This window comes from Callospermophilus lateralis, chromosome 19 (assembly GCF_048772815.1).
Source record: "Callospermophilus lateralis isolate mCalLat2 chromosome 19, mCalLat2.hap1, whole genome shotgun sequence".
Classification (NCBI taxonomy): Eukaryota; Metazoa; Chordata; class Mammalia; order Rodentia; family Sciuridae; genus Callospermophilus; species Callospermophilus lateralis.
The window spans coordinates 31974313-31990260 of record NC_135323.1 but is presented as its reverse complement, the minus strand read 5'-3'; the positions used below and the strand labels follow the sequence as shown (position 1 = coordinate 31990260).

Genomic DNA, 15948 nt, shown 5'->3' with positions numbered 1-15948 from the left:
GGATGCTGAGATGGGAGGACCATGAGTTCAAAGCCAGCCCAAGCAATGGTGAGGCACCAAGCAACTCAGTGAGACCCTGTCTCTAAATAAAATACAATATAGGGCTGGGATGTGGTTCAGTGGTCAGTGCCTCTGAGTTCAAACCCTGGTACGCCCCCCCCCCCCCCGCAAAAAAAAAGGGGGAAAAAATCATTTACTGTAAAACGGTATGCCATGGTACAGCAGCAGTCGGCAGGCAGAATAACACATCTCATTTCCCGTTTCTCCTTAAGTGCATCAGGAGGCTAAGGCCAGTGATTCACACATACCACCCATGTTTGAGTACATTCACTCATGTTTACACAACAAGATCATCTTTCTTGTTTTGTTTTTTGTTTTCTGATACTGGGGACTTGACTCTCCGGGGTGCTCTACCACTGAGCTCCATCCCCAGCCCTTCCTTTAAAGTTTGAAAACCACTAATAGAGAGTCAGGAACAAGAGGGTCCCTGAGGAAGAGGGTGTGTTAGTTACACACTAAATGCAGTATGTTACTGGAAAAATTTAGCTTATTGTACCAATGAAAGCAGTCATAGCATTAACTACTCACAATTACCATGTAGGGCTGTATTATTATTGCCACATTTTGTAAATGACAAAACTCTAGGATACAGAGGGGAAAGATCAGTCTGCAGAGCCCCAGTAGAAACTACAAAGCATGTTCCCCACTGGGCAAGAGCAGGGAGAGGAGATGCTATAGTAGCCACCTAGTTCAGCTCACCCAAGCTCAGAAATGGGAAGATGTCCTTGGAACTGAGGGGAGAGGACCCCTCTTGACAGTACTTTAAGGGAACTGCACTGACACATAAGTCTCTGGCGGAAGACATATGGGACATGGAATGCTGAACCTCCATGGGCCTTGCTTCTAGTGGATATCTGTCCTTGGGGCCTTGGAAGGGGTCATAGAAGTTCCCCCTCTTCTCTCCCACTAACAGTTATCAGGTGGTGATGGATCCTTTGGCCTCAGGGAAAGGGACCTATAGTCCCCAATCTGGGGTAGACACATGTCCTTGTTCTGGCCAGAGAAACAAAAAGTAGATTATGCTGGAAGCTCCTGGGAAAGGTCATCCTCCCATCTTCCCACCCTCCCGGCCAGCCCTCTTCTTGCTTACATGGCTGTAAGCAGCCTGCGACCAGGAGGCAGCCAGGCTTACACAGGGAGGAGGAGGACCTTGACAACCCAGCCTGAGACACTGCCTTCCTCCAAATCAACTGGGTCTGTGGCTGCATTTCTTGGAAACCTGAGATCAGAAAAGAAAGGGGAGTGTAGCATCTTCATCTCAGGGCACTGCACACAGATTCCAGGAAGAAGCAGAAAGCTGTCCAAGTGGTTCTGGGAACTCCAGATGAAATCCCTCCATCCCCAAGTTCCTCTACCCCAAGGAGCTGCTTCACTTAAACGCTTAGAAAACCCCCCCACACACACACACACAGGGAGCGATTTCAAATAACACCCCCTTCACATTGCAGTCACGTTCGCTCCCGCATTCTTTGGGCCTTCCCTCCGTGCTGCAGGCCTGCAGGTGGGGGACTGGGCCCGTCAGCCTCACTTCACAGATGCAGAAGCTAAGGCACGGCAAGAGTGACTTGCTGAGGTTACACTTCAGGTTAAGTAGCAGAATCAGATTGTTTTCTAATCATTTATTCATTTCTGATCATTTATTCATTCATTCTGCAGATGGGTACTGAGTGACTCCTATTTGCAGCCTCTCCAGTCAGCCCTGGGGATGGCAGTGGACAACACAAACATGGTTGCTGCACACATGGACTTTGAGTCTTTTCATTGAATCAGGCTACTTCAGTTCTGTTTCCACATTAGGAGAAAGGAGTCCTCTATGCAGGTTGGTTAGGGTGCTTCTGGCAATGAGTAGCAGAAAAATTCAGTGCAAACCAGTTTAAACATTAAGCCAATAACTTGGGCTCAGCCTGAGCTATGGGCTGACCAGATCATTTGTCCAGATTGTGCTGTATTTTCATCCAGACTTGTGCAGCTCACCCAGAAGGCAATTCTTTGCCTTGGATCATCCTCCAAAGTCCTGGGCTTTGCTTCAAATGGGTCATCTGAAGTCAGGCATTGAGGAAGGGAAACAGCACAGGCTGATGGAGTTAGACCACTCAGGGCCTCCTGGGGTCATTCCTTGGGCATCTGTGGAGCTACAGAGGGGTAGAATGGAGTCCATGGAAACAGCTACATTGTCATTCTGCATCAAATCACACTTGTCCCATGGGAGGAGGGCTGCTGGTACAGACTATCTGAAACTGCTAAGGAGCAACAAATGCGGGAACTTGCATCACAGCCCCCCACATCTCAGGAAAATTGTCATGTCAAGAAGATCTGAGCTCCAGTTCACTGGGTGAGGACAGTGCTCACTGTGGAGAAGTGCTCCACTTGTTAATACAGGGGATCCTTCAAGCCACTCCTCAGAAGAGCTGTCTCTGTAAATAGGAGCCCAGGATGGTGACATGAGATGCCAATGGGAGTCTAGGGGTCACTTCTAATGGGAGTAGTTGTGGGGGTTGGGCAAAGTGACCTCAGAATCACTCAGCTACCTAAATTGGATGAACCCAATTTGGCAGGGGGGGTGGTGGTGGTGAAAAGTGTTCTAGGCAGACAGAAGAGCATGTGTTTAAAGCTCTAAGACCTGACAAGGTGAGGGTCTGGCCACTCACCTCCTGAGACCATGAAGCCCTCACACCCAGCTTAGAGACAAGTTCTGGAGAGTGTTGTCAGCGGGGTCTCATCTACCTGACAAGTCTACCTGACGGGTCACATCTGCACTCCTGAGGCAGAGGGTCAGGACTCAACAACCCCTGGCGACCACTTGGCCTAACATCCCAAATAAGGTGGCTGGAAGGCCACCCGGATAATTCAAAGACCTGAAGCGGGTTGTGGTGGCCTAGAGGGGCAGGAAGTCACTGCTGGTGACCCGTGTGCATCCCTGCCCGGAACCAGCACCCCTGTTAACAGTAAGGAAAACGAGGGCGGGGCCGGCAGCCATGGTCACGCCCTCGCTGCCCACACCCAAGCACGGCCTGCACCTACCGACCGGGGGCAACCTGGGAATGACCGAGCGCTGGGAACCGAGGACACTGGGACTCGCCAAATTGCACGGTCACCTGCGCGTGGCGCAGAGCTCGCCGTCGGCGCCCGCGCTCGGTGGGTGGGGGCGCGGCCCCCGGCTGCCAGCGGCTGGGTGGCTGCCTCCTCCCAGCCTCAGTTTCCCGGCCCGGAAGGCAGCGAGCGGTGGCCGCGCAGGACTTCCGCACACGTCCCGGCTCCGACATCCGCGCGGCTGGATCGCAGCAGCCCCCAGCCCCGAGGGGTGGGCGGGACCTGGGATCTCGCGACCGCCGCCCCAGGTCCCGCCCCCGGCCCGGAGCCCAGACCGCGAGGCCCCGCCCCCCGCCCACGAGGAAGTGGCCGCGGCGCTGCGCGGGGCCCAGAGCCGGCTCGGCGCGTCGACTGCCCAGAGTCCGCGGCCGGGGCGCCCCGAGGTGAGGGGCGCGGGGCTGGGCGCGGGGCGCGGGGGTCGGGGCGGCGGGGAGGGGCGGGGCCGGGGCGCTGTCCGACGGGGCGGGCGGCGGGAACGGAGGGGCCGTCTGCAGGTGCGGGGGCGCGGGTTGCGCCCGAGGGGAGCGAGCGGGGGCTCGCGGGGTCGAGGGGCCCGGGGGTGGGGACGCGGGCTCCCTGCACACCTGGCATCCTCGGGGACCCCGCCCGCGCGGACCCCTTCCCGCCTCTGCGGCCCCGCTCCTGGTCCCCACCTCCCCCTCGGCCCCTCGCGGGTGTCGCCGTCACCCCATTCTCAGTGCCGCGGGGCCCCACGCCCAGTCACTTCCCCTCCATCCTCCAGCCTTCCGGGTTGTCGAGGCCGGGAAATGAGCTGGCGCCCCCGCCACGCCCGGCCGCCGCCTCCCGCCGGAGTCGCGGTCCGAGGGGTCCAGACGGACAGGCGTGGGTCCTGGCGAGGGATCCGGGCGCCCCTCCTTCCCCGAGGCGCAGGGAGAGCAGCCAGGGTCCGCAGGCGGCGACTGGAGCCTTAGCAGATCAGAGCCTAGGGCCAGACCAGGAAGGGCTGTCCCCGGGCTCCGCGAGCCTTGGGCGGTGCACCCCGGAGGGTGAGAAGGATACAGGGGACCTAGGTGAGAGTGCCAGCTTCCTCCTTCTCTGGCCCCATGACCTTGGAGAGCCCCCTAACCTCTGTGTGCCTCAACTTTCCTTATCTGGACAATGGGGACCTTTCAAGTTGCGAGGCTGAAATTCGAGAACGTGTGTAAGACACTTGGCAGTGCGCCAGGTACAGACAGCGTGTGAATGCTTGCTGTTGTTGCTGTTAGGAAGCCTGCAGTCTTGATGTGTGTGTCTGCTCCGAGGGACCCGACCTTGGGGACTTGGGGTCCAGTCCTAGCTGTGCCTTTGAGGAACTGTGTGACTTGGAGGGGATCTTTGCTTTTATCTGAGTCTGTTTGCTCATCATGTACAAAATATGTCTTTATACATGATTGATGGGACTTTTTTAATAGTTAAATAGCATCACAATGTGTTTTTTGTCTTGTTTTTGTTGTTTGCAGTGGTGGGAATGGAACCCAGGCTTCAAGCCTACCAGGCAAGAGCTCTACCTTGAACCACTGAGCTATATCCCCAGACTCCCAACATGTTAATATCACAATTTCCTTTTATCTTGGTAGTTATCTGAATTTTTCCTCCCTGTTACTGATACCAAGAGGGTTTTAATGAGCATATTTAAGGGGGAAAAAAAGATGATGATCAGGGGGTATTAGTATCCATATGGTTGTGATTCAAGATTGTCAACAAATTTTAAGTCCCTGCTAATGTTATTGTGTTCTGTTTATTCATTCCTAACACGTTGTTGAATTCAGTTTTTCAGTCTCTTCAGAAAGACCAAACTATTTTGTAACAAATGAGAGAATTTCTCCACAGCCCTCCCAGCATTGAGTTTTATGTGTTTTGGGGTTTTGTTTTGTTTTCTTTAATTCATGCTTTGTGGTGCCTTATAATTGTTTGAGTCTTGTTTCTTGACTTTGCCTGGCTTGTAAGACTTAAAGAGCAGAGTCAGGAGGGGTGAATGGGGGTAGCAAGGGCTGATCACACCACCCAGGCTCCTACCCACAACAGGAAGTTGAGTAATACTGAGCACCCTGAGCAAAATGGCTTGCTGGCAATTCCCTCCAAGCGCCTGAGCGAGCTGGGCGGAGACTTCCTGCAGTGCCTCTGGAGCCAAGGTCCTTGCTCCAGGCAACTCCTGCCTAGTTTAGCCTCCAATACAGGCAGACCTCTGGAATCTGGGAGACCCAGTAAAGCCAGGCAAGGAAGAGCCGCAGCCTGTGCTGGATAAAGACATGGCAGAAGGTTGACTGACGCCCAGCCAGTCTGGAGAGAGACAGTTTAAACCCAGCACCATGAGGAGGCAACCCTGAAGCCTGGGGACAGGGAGAGTGTCCTCCCTAGCTGACAGCCTGGGGCTTTGCCCATCTTGCTTTGGAGGAGAGCTGTATCCTTCTCCCCTCGACATCCACAGAGTGGGGGGGTCCCCTAGATTAGAGGTTTCCAAGCTTTTCTAACCATTGACACCATTGGGAGAAAAATTTGAATACATAATCCCCAAATTTCTACAAATCACATAACACCCACATGCCACTGAAGTAACACAGCACATTCCTCAGACCATTCCCCAAGATAGACCTCAGGAAGAGGATGCAGTTCATTCATAGGCCACATTCATGGAGCATTTACCATGTCCAGGCCCCTAATCCCTGCTGGGGACATCTCCGGTGAACAAAACAAATACCTCCTCATTTGAACTTCTGTTCAAGTACAGGTTGTAAAAAAAAAAAAAAAATGGGGGGGTGGTCTTGGATAAGGTGGTACACGCCTGGATTCTCAGCCCTTGAAAGGCTGAGACAGGAGGATCACTTGAGCTCCTAAGTTCAAGGTCAGCTTGGGCAACATAGCGAGACCCCACAGTTTTGAGTGCCATTTGGAGGTACAGAGCACATGTTAGGCAAGTGCTCTACCACTGAGCTGAATCCCAAGCCTGAGACCTCATGTTAAAAAAAAATTTTTTCACACCCTGGTGGGTGGTCTTAGGTACCCCCTGAATAGAAACTCCCACCTCACATTGCCCCTGTAGGGAATTCTGAGTCTCCTAAGGAGCACAGCCCCACCGCCCTCCCTCCCCCAACCCCACCCAGCCTTGGTCACCTGATCGGTGAGTATGGAGAACCATACTGAGACCTGAGGTGGTTTGAAGCCAGCTGAGGTGTGCATGCACTTTGGCCCTCACTCCCCCAGGCTCACCATTTCCAGGGTGATGGAACACAGAGCACCACGCGTGGACTCCTGGTCCCAATGCCACCCCCCAGGGTCCCCTTCTCTCTCATGTTCCTCAGCTGTCAGAGACTTCCCTGGCTCTCAGGGCCACATCATCAAGGGGATCTGGGAGACCACGTTCCCTGCCAGTCTCTTCCTCCAGGAACAGTGCGGGGGCCTGGTGGCCGTGTACTGGGGCGAAGCAGCCCATTTGGGTTTTCCTGTGAGCTTTTAGTGGCCGGGTGGCCTGCCAGCCCCTGGAGGGCAGTTGTCCCACCCACCCCATTTGGTAGTTAGAGGTTTTCCTGAGGCAGAGTGGCGGGCTGTGAGGCTGATCCTGGGTCTGACCAGGGAACCATCCCATGATCCCTGAGCCGGAAAGCCCGGAGCCCCATGGCTGACTGCTTCTTGGGGCCCCCACTTCCTCATTTGGCAGATACAGGGGTTGGGGAGTCCTTGCTGAGGCCCTGCCGGTTTCAGTAGCTTTGCAGAAGCTATAAAAAGGGGGAAATGAGTCTTCCTCTTTCCAGCCTCTCTTCACCCTTCTCTCCTGCCCCCAATTCATGCTGGAGTGTGATTGGCTGATAGGTGTGGCCTGAATCTCCCTGTCTATCACACTGTGCTTATGGCCTGTGGCTCACTCAACCACTGAGCCACCTCTCCAGTCCTATTTTGTATTTTATTTAGAGACAGGGTCTCACTGAGTTGCTTAGCGCTTCGTTTTGGCTGAGGCTGGCTTTGATCTTCCTGCCTCAGCCTCCCAGAGCCGCTGGGATTACAGGTATGCACCACCTTGCCCAGCCCTGTGGACGTCTTTACCAGCACCTCCCCCATCAGCCCCTGAGTTCCAGGAAACAGGGCCAATGTTCCCCAGGGCCTCCTGCTGCATTACTCACTAGGACATTGGGGGGCTGCTGATGGGGGTGGCCGCTCCACCTTCATACCAGGACCGATGTGCCTGGGCCCATGCAGAGTGTCACAATTGTTGCTGAAAAGTCAGGTCTGCCTACCAGCTCAGGGTTCCCCAAGTTCAGGTTTTGGGCCCCACCACAGACGGCAGCCCCAGCTTCCTCCTCCTTTTTGCTCCCACTGAAGCCGTCCAAGCGCCCATTGACCACTGGATGCCAGGGGCCAACCAGAGCCTGGCCTCAGCCCTGCCCCTGCCCCGCTGGTGACCTCAGACCGTGGAACTGGGGCAGCCGAGCAGCTTGGTCAGACAGGTTCAAGCTTCCCTCTCCTCAGTCTTGTCATCTGGCATGGGCAGTGATGGCCTAAACCTAGGCCACCCTGGAAGTACTCAGGGAAACCCCCAGCAGGCCTGCTGATCTGGCCGAAGGCTCTGAGGTGACACTTCAGGCGGGGGCTTTGCCTTACACAGGCCTTGGGAGAGAGGTTGGGGCGGCAGCCGTGCTGGGGGCCTGCCCTGGGTAAGGCTTATTGTGCACACACAGGATGTCTGTCTGCAGCAATGTCCTCACATGTGACCCTGGGCTGTTTGTGCAAATGGCTCCCTTGTCCACTTTCTCTGCAAATGTCAACTGAGGACCCACTTGAGGCCCTTTCCCAGGCATGGAGGAAACAGACAAGGTCCCTCCACCATAAAGATGCACACATTTCTGTTGGTGTCTTATTCTGGCTCAGGAACTTTCCAGGATGTTCTGTTGTACGTAAAAGCAGGGGTGTGGCTAGGCGTGCTAATAGTTCTAGTGGCTTGGGAGGCTGAGGCGGACTGCAAATTCAAAGCCAGCCTCAATGACTAATTGAGGCCCTAAGCAACTCAGGCCCTGTCTCCAAAAAAAAATAAAATAAAATAAAAAGGCTGAGAATGTCAGACACCCTTGGATCCCATCCCTGGTACCAAAAAAGAAAGAAAAAAAAAAAAAGTAGAGTATGTATTTGGGTGGGTATACCAGTCAGGGCCCACCAGGCAGTGAGCTTTGGGGTAGGGGGCTGAGGTGCCACTGATTCCCAGACTTGAATGGCAGGACATGTGGGCCCCAGGATCAGCCTCTGGCCTGGTTGGGGAGACCGACTCTTCAAAGGATAAACCAAGGTCAGGTGCCATCGCGTCTATTATGGCCCAAGAGTGCCATGTCTTGAACACCCCCTGGTGCCTAGTGTGGTGTATCACCTTATTTCACCGTCCCAACACCTCTGGGGAGGCAAGATTCCTGTTTCCACCCTGATGCTGAAGAAACAGGTTCTGGGAGGATGAGAGAGGTTCCTGGGCCACATGGCTTTGCAAGCAGTGCCTTGGGGCTCCTCCACTCCAGGACCTGCGGCTTGGAGAAGCTGAGTCAGTGTCGGAGACAGGCAGAGCCTGGGTTTGGGAAGCGATGTTCTTGTTGGGTCTTTCTGGATGGGTGCATCTTGGCTGAGCAGGAGTGGCCTAGGGCTGCAGGTGATAGAACTGGCCTTGAAGGCACATTTGGCTAGATGGGAGGCCCCAGTCTGGCCAAGGGCAGGCAGCACCCTGCAGAGGCAGCAGGGTATGAGCTGGGGACAGCAGTGAGGGAAGGGAGCCAGTGTTGTGCCACTGTGAAGCTCCGTGACAGTTGGGAATGGTTGGTGGGGGCTGAGCTGCCCCCTGCCAGGGTTTCACTATCAGTGCTGGAGGCTGGTCTCCTGCAGGGGGCTGCATTCACCCCGCTGCTTCTATTTCCTCCTATGTCCTTATGGGTGGGCCACCTTGGGGTCTCTCTAAAACCCCATTACCCAGGCCTGAGCACAGCAAGTGAAGGCCTGTCTACCTCTGCTTCTCCCTTGGGCCCCTGGGCTCTGGGCATGGAGGGTGAGTGTGCTGCATTCTGGGACACTTACAGGATTGCTGCATTTCATCTTCACCCAGACCTTATGGTGGGAGGGTGGAGGATCAACCCATGAGGCACAGCTGGCAGGTGCCAGCCTGTCTGGCCAGGTCCCAGCATACCCCACTCACAACAGATCTTCATCTGCCCATCTCACTCTGTTCCCTGAAGCCACAGAGACATCCTGTGACACCTGCCCTCCTAGGAGGAGGGGAACAGGCCCCAGGTCTGGAAGCCACACACCAGGCCTGTCAGGAGACCCAGGTGGGCCCTGCCATCCTTTCCTGCAAACTGGTGCCCCTCTGAAACCTAGGTGGTCTTCCTGCTAAAGATCTCATGGGGGTCACGTGGGGCCTGGTCTCTCTGGGCAGGAGCAGAGCTGACCTGCATTCTCTCTCCTCTTGATGCAGGAGCTGAGCCATGGCTTACCACAGCTTCCTGGTGGAGCCCATCAGCTGCCATGCCTGGAATAAGGACCGCACCCGTGAGTGCCCACCAGGAGTGCCCCCCACCCAGTCGGCTCCTTGAGACCCATCCTCACCCTGCCCCTAGGCCCTGTCCTGAGGGAAGTGCTGGAGGGAAGGGGAAGAGCTCAGGGGGTGTGGAGCATGTCAGCCAGGCTCTGCTGCAGGAGCTGGTGCATAAAGGGGTGGGGGGGATAGGACAGGACACTAAGCTTGGGTCTCCAGAGGGGAAGGTACAAGGACAAGAAATGAAGCTGGGACCTGAAGAGGGAGGCTGTGGAGGCAGAGCTACTGGTCTAGAAAGGGTGAAAAGAGACATTTCTGAGCAAGTGGCACTGAAGCCAGGGAGGGCAGGGGTAGGAGCCCAAGGTGTCAGGAGCAGCCAGGAGGCTGGCTGGCATTGGGGACAGGGAGCAGTAGCAGGGCAGCCAGCAGCCAGAGCAGTGGGATGGGAAGAGGTCCTGGGTTGTGAAATGGCTGTGGGAGCATTGAGGGGGTACAGGTGAGGGAGGGGTGGCCAGACTCAGAAGGGTGAGAGGGTGCTCAGCAAGGTCTGAGGGGTTTCAGGGGACTCCACTGGAGGAGAGCCTGGGTTATGAAGGGTGAGATGGAGGGGAGTCATGGGGAAGGGTGCTGGGTGCCCATATCTCTTCCCCTTGCTAAGCCCTTTCTGCTGCTCCTGCAGAGATCGCCATCTGCCCCAACAACCACGAGGTGCACATCTACGAGAAGAGCGGGGCCAAGTGGACCAAGGTGCATGAGCTCAAGGAGCACAATGGGCAGGTGACAGGTGGGTCAGGACTGGTGAGGGAACAGGGAGGGGCTGGCTGTGGTCATGCACCTACCTAATCAGTGAATTAAGCAGAACAGATTGGGTTTCAAGGAACACAGCCCTGTTTCAAAGTGGCTTAGGTTGTAAAGGGATTATGTTGGCTCATGTTACTGAGAAACTCAAGGTTTGTAGGTTCAGGAGAGGCTTGATCCAGCAGCTCAGTTCTTGCTCTATAAAGAACAGTTCCTTCTATCTCCAGCTTTGTCTTCAAGCCTATAGTGATACCCTGGGAGAGCCGTTACAGCTTTCATAAGGTCCAGTGGCAACCCTGGTCTCTCTAGGTGATAGTGGCCTACAGGGAAGTGCATGTGCTAGGCAGAGGCAGCTTCCTTGCAGGTTGTGGCTTTGGCCCCTCCTATGTGACCCCTGTAGAGCTAGCTCAGCTTGATGGCTTCAGCCTAGTGTTTTCTACGTCCCTCACAGGTATCGACTGGGCCCCTGAGAGTAACCGCATTGTGACCTGTGGCACAGACCGCAATGCCTATGTGTGGACGCTGAAGGGCCGCACGTGGAAGCCCACTCTTGTCATTCTGCGGATCAACCGTGCTGCCCGTTGTGTGCGCTGGGCCCCCAATGAGAACAAGTTTGCTGTGGGCAGTGGCTCCCGTGTCATCTCCATCTGTTACTTTGAGCAGGAGAATGACTGGTGCGTGCCTGGGCAGGGCCAGAGTGGGCTGGGAGGGACTCAGGACTGGCCAAGCCCAGGACTGCAGACCTACAGGAGGCAGCCTAGTCCCCAGAAGGCATAGGAGGAGATGTTGGGACCCCTACTCACATGACCCCAGGAAAGTCTGTCTTCTTGGTGAGACAAGGGACTCTGCATAGTCTTTCAGTGGTCCCCCAGCCTCAACTTGGCAATGAGGACACAGAGCATCCCAGGGCCCACTTCTGGGGGCACTTGCTAAGCCATGACTTCCTGACAGCCCCATGGCCTGGGTCTGTTCCACTCTGCAGATGAGCAAAGTCAGTCACTTACCCAGATGCCCAGCCTGTCAGACTGCGGGGTGCCACTCACCAACTGCCAGACATGCCTCAATCCCACATGGCTGAGGGTGGGCACCAGGCAGAAGCCCAGCTGAAATCTGGGAAACTGTAGCTAAAATAACTTTGTGAGGTTAAAAGGATACAAGACAGAATCCCCACCCCAGAGGAGACCCAGCACATTGCTGCCTGTCCCACATCACATAAGTCCAGGTCTCTCCACCTAGGACATTGGTGGCCTGCAATGTGCTGAGGTCTGTGGATGCTCACTTCCTGTCCCTCTCCCCCCTACCTGTCTGGCCACGTGTCCAGGTGGGTGTGCAAGCACATCAAGAAGCCCATCCGCTCTACTGTCCTCAGCCTGGACTGGCACCCCAACAATGTGCTCCTGGCTGCTGGCTCCTGTGACTTCAAGTGCAGGTGAGATGGGAGCCTCCTCCCAGGGACCCCAAGTGAGGAATTGCTCTCTAAAGAATCACTGTGTGTCCAGTCTACAGTCCTGTAGCCCCTGCCTCAGTATAACTCCCACCCTTATAGTTTCCTGGCTTGTCTGAAGGAGGTGAGCGGGTGTGCTTATCGTACCAAGGTAGGAATGACTGGTAAACTGGAACAAGTCTTGCTTCATGATCTTAAGGACTGGAACATAGCGTCTCCAATTGCTATTCACGGGTTATAACTTCTGAGCCTAGCACCCGAGTCTGCCTTGGCCACCAGTTCTCCAGCTCCATGCAGGTGGCTGCTCCCCACCCCTGCCACCCTGTTCTGAATCTCCACTTAGAAAACAACAGGCACTAGAAGCCACTTCAGAGGCCCTAGGCAAGAAAGGATGGCATCCTGTGAGGCTTTGCTGGTGGGTGGGGAGTTGGTTTGCTGCTACCCTGATCTGTCAGGTGGATTGAGAAGAGGTGAATGCTGGGGAGTGGAAGAGGGTGGAGCCTGTAGGAAGGGACAGAGCCAGATCCAGGCAGAGAGAAGAGAGGAGGGGCATCCCAAGGACTTGCATGATAGGACCACAGCCTCTGGGGGCCACATGAGTTGTGGATAGTCAACTCTCAGGTTTGTCCCCACAGGCTCTGGGACACCCTCACCTCCATCTTATTGCACAAAGGGAATACTGAGGCCCAGACTTGTTAAGCATGAAGACACAGGTCGCGGGAGCCAGATCCTGAATGCACGGGCTCCAAGCTTGTGCTCTGACCACTCAGAGTCCCCCACCAGCCTGGTTTGGGAGGGAGTTCCCTTCTCAGGCCCCTAAACCTCAGTTCCCTTCTTGCCTCTGCTGGCAGGATCTTCTCTGCCTACATCAAGGAGGTGGAGGAACGACCAGCCCCCACTCCATGGGGCTCCAAGATGCCCTTTGGGGAGCTGATGTTCGAGTCCAGCAATAGCTGTGGCTGGGTACACGGCGTCTGTTTCTCAGCCAGTGGGAGCCGTGTGGCCTGGGTTAGCCATGACAGTACCGTGTGCCTGGCTGATGCCGACAAGAAAATGGCGTGAGTACAGGGATGGAGGTGCAGGGATACAGGGCAACCCAGACACAGGCAGAAGGTGGTGCCCGGTGGCTAACCTTGCTCTTCCCCTCAGCGTTGCCACACTGGCCTCTGAAACATTGCCACTGCTGGCCCTCACCTTCATCACAGAAAACAGTCTGGTGGCAGCGGTAAGCAGTGGTGGCTGGTAGGAGCAGCTCTCCTACCTCCCCCTCTCCCTTGTTCCCTTCTTGCCTTACACCCATTCGTATCCACATGGGACAGAATAGGTTAGGTTATGCTGCAGTAACAACAAAAAATCTCCAGTTGCCCTGGCTTAACGCAGTAAGGACTCTTGCTCCCATTTCATGTGCAGTGTGGGTATTGTGAGGGGGTCTGAAGGAGGCCTGGTCTCTTACATGCTTCCCCAGTTGCCTTATGAGGAGAAAATCCAGAGGAGCAGCTAGCTGCAGGGTCTCTCTTGGCGGTGGTATAACTGGCTGGGTGGAACTCTCTGGGGAGTCCAAGATTTTCAACTAGATCCTGGCGTTGCTGTTTGAGAGGACAGTTCCCATATCCATCCCATTTGTATACCTGGGATTGAGGCCTAATTCTTCATAGCCTGGCCATGTCCCCAAGCTGGGACATTCATTTCAGTGGAAGTGCCATCAAAGCCCCACATGGGATATATGATGCTCCCCAGCACCTTGCCTCACCTCTCCTCTGTTGGGTGGAGAATGGGGGCGCTCAGCCTGCCCTGGCAGGCACTCAGTGGTAACCCCACACGGCCACAGGGCCATGACTGCTTTCCAGTGCTGTTTACCTACGATGGTGCCATGGGGACACTGAGCTTTGGTGGGCGGCTGGATGTGCCCAAGCAGAGCTCGCAGCGGGGCTTGACAGCCCGTGAGCGTTTCCAGAACCTGGACAAAAAGGCCAGCTCTGAAGGTGGTGCAGGCGCCGGAGCTGGGCTGGACTCTCTGCACAAGAACAGTGTCAGGTGAGGGCAGGGCCAGGGTAGCCCAAGAAGTCAGGTGCAGGGTGAGCCCTGGAGGGAGGGACACCTTCTGGGAAACAGTTGAGAACTCTTTTGGGTGCACAAAAATCACAGCAGGTGGGGATTGAGCATTAGCCTTGCTGATAATTTGACTGTCCTGGGAGTGAGGCCTGTGAGCAGCAGGCTTTTTGTGGGTGGGTCTATCACTAGAACCCAGTGAAGGTAAGGGTTCCTCTGCAGTCACCTAAGGACCCTCCAAAACCCAAATCTGCCAGCCATGTTAATCAGGGTGATGGCAAGACTTCAACAGCCCCTTGGCTGTAAGCCTATATCTGCCCAATCTTCCAACTAAGCATCTTTTTAGAACCAACCTCATTTCTCCCTTCTTTTCCCCTGTCCCAGCACATTACTGGCACTTCATCCCCTATATGTCCATGTCCTTCCTCCCTGCCCAGCCCTTCAGTGTCTTCTGCAACTGCTGGTCCCCAAAGCAGACTCCCAAGCCCACTCTCAACCTGTCCCTGGCTGGGCACCCCCATCTTGCACTTCCATCTCATAGGAGTTTGGGAGCTCCTGGTGCATAGGCTGGGATCCCCAAGCTTCTCATTCTCCTTACAGCCAGATCTCAGTGCTCAGTGGGGGCAAGGCAAAGTGCTCACAATTCTGCACAACAGGCATGGATGGTGGCATGAGCATCTGGGATGTGAAGGTGAGACTTTGTTGTATCCCAGTTCCCTCCAGGCCCCTGGATTGACCTTTCTCCCCTCTCCACCTCCCCAGCAGCTGCCCTGGATGACCCAGTCCTTCACTCCTACAGGAGAAAGGCATTTTGGGGGCTGGGGGTGCAGTAATGGAGCAGCCCTTGACCCCTGGGCTTGCATACCCTCTGGTTGGGATTTAGACTCAGGTCTGCCCCACTTCAAAGACCAGGTTCTGTCCTTTACTATGCTGGGGCTAAGGGGGCATGGATTGGGGGCCCTGTATATGGGGGCACAACAGCTGTGAACCAATCTGCCCATTCTGCCTCCTTGCAGAGCTTGGAGTCAGCCCTGAAGGACCTCAAGATCAAATGAACTGTGGGGAGTCTGCCCTCATCCCAGCAGCTGGGGGAAAGGGGCCAGGAAGGGCTTGAGAAGGCTTTGCTGAATGCTTTTGGGGTACCAGTATGGGACACCCCTGGGGACTGCCCCCTTAGAAGGGGAGGAGCTTTTCTTACCTATTCAAGGAATATGTGCCTTTTTCTTAAAGAAATGCTTTCATTTATTGTTAAAAAAAAAAAAAAAAGCCACCAAAGCACAATGCTGGTCATGAACTGCTTCAGAAAATGGAGGTAATAAAAATGCAATTGTGGACATGCTTGCCTGTGTGTTTGGAAGGAGGGTGGTTTTCCACTGGTCATGAACTGCTTACCAATGAACTGACAGCTCCCCTTATTCTCTACTAAATGCAGTCCCAGCCTGTGTTAGCCCATTAAGAGTTTGGGTCCCCTCGTTGAGGTGTCTGTTGCAAGGCCCTGCAGTAATGGGCAAAGAGGCATACATACCCCTTTTGCTGCTTTCCTCAGGCAGATAGGGTCCCCAGCAACACCCAACCCACACACCACCCTGAGCAGCATGCTTCCCTCTACTGTCTTTCAGGCGCCTCCTGCAGGAGCTCTGCAGAAGCTTGCTGACTTTCCTCATCAGACTTGCAGCCTATTTCAGAGAGCACAAGTATTGGCTTTAAAATAACAGGTGTGGAGCTAGGCACAGTGGCACACACTTATAATCAAATTACTTAGGAGGCTGAGACAAACTTGAGAGTTCAAGGCCAACCCAGCTCTTGGATGGGGGCAGGAGGCAGAGGACAGGTTCAGAGGCTGGGGCTGAGTGGTAGAGTGCTTTCCTAGCATGTGTGAGGCCCTGGCTCCAACCCCAACAGCTTGTGTATAATGGAAGTGACACAGATTCCAAAGTGCTTCCCCTAAGCAGGAAAAGGCACTACATGGCACTGTCAGGGTAGGGTTGGGCTCCTCCAAGCCTGGCAGGTA

At 55.0% G+C, this 15948-nt stretch overlaps 1 protein-coding gene across 2 annotated transcripts; it reads left to right on the top strand.

The window, feature by feature from the left end:
- The first annotated feature begins 3427 nt into the window (after positions 1 to 3427).
- On the top strand, positions 3428 to 15269 carry Arpc1b (actin related protein 2/3 complex subunit 1B). Of its 2 annotated transcripts, none has more exons than XM_076840808.1 (10): positions 3428 to 3533; positions 9587 to 9660; positions 10326 to 10430; positions 10896 to 11118; positions 11766 to 11873; positions 12740 to 12946; positions 13038 to 13113; positions 13717 to 13922; positions 14538 to 14628; positions 14954 to 15269. In XM_076840808.1, exons 2-10 carry the CDS (start codon positions 9597 to 9599, stop codon positions 14990 to 14992), a joined length of 1119 nt encoding a protein of 372 aa, XP_076696923.1. In that variant the 5' UTR covers positions 3428 to 3533; positions 9587 to 9596; the 3' UTR covers positions 14993 to 15269. The 2 variants fall into 2 exon arrangements, with proteins under 2 accessions (XP_076696923.1, XP_076696924.1); XM_076840809.1 differs by lacking the exon at positions 3428 to 3533 and adding an exon at positions 3977 to 4181.
- Positions 15270 to 15948: the final 679 nt, after the last annotated feature.

Coding starts and splice junctions, on each gene's coding strand:
- Arpc1b (XM_076840808.1), top strand. CDS start 9,597: ATGGCTTACCACAGCTTCCTGGTGGAGCCCATCAGCTGCCATGCCTGG. Junction 9,661..10,325: donor CTGGAATAAGGACCGCACCC/GTGAGTGCCCAC, acceptor CTGCTCCTGCAG/AGATCGCCATCTGCCCCAAC. Junction 12,947..13,037: donor GATGCCGACAAGAAAATGGC/GTGAGTACAGGG, acceptor TCTTCCCCTCAG/CGTTGCCACACTGGCCTCTG.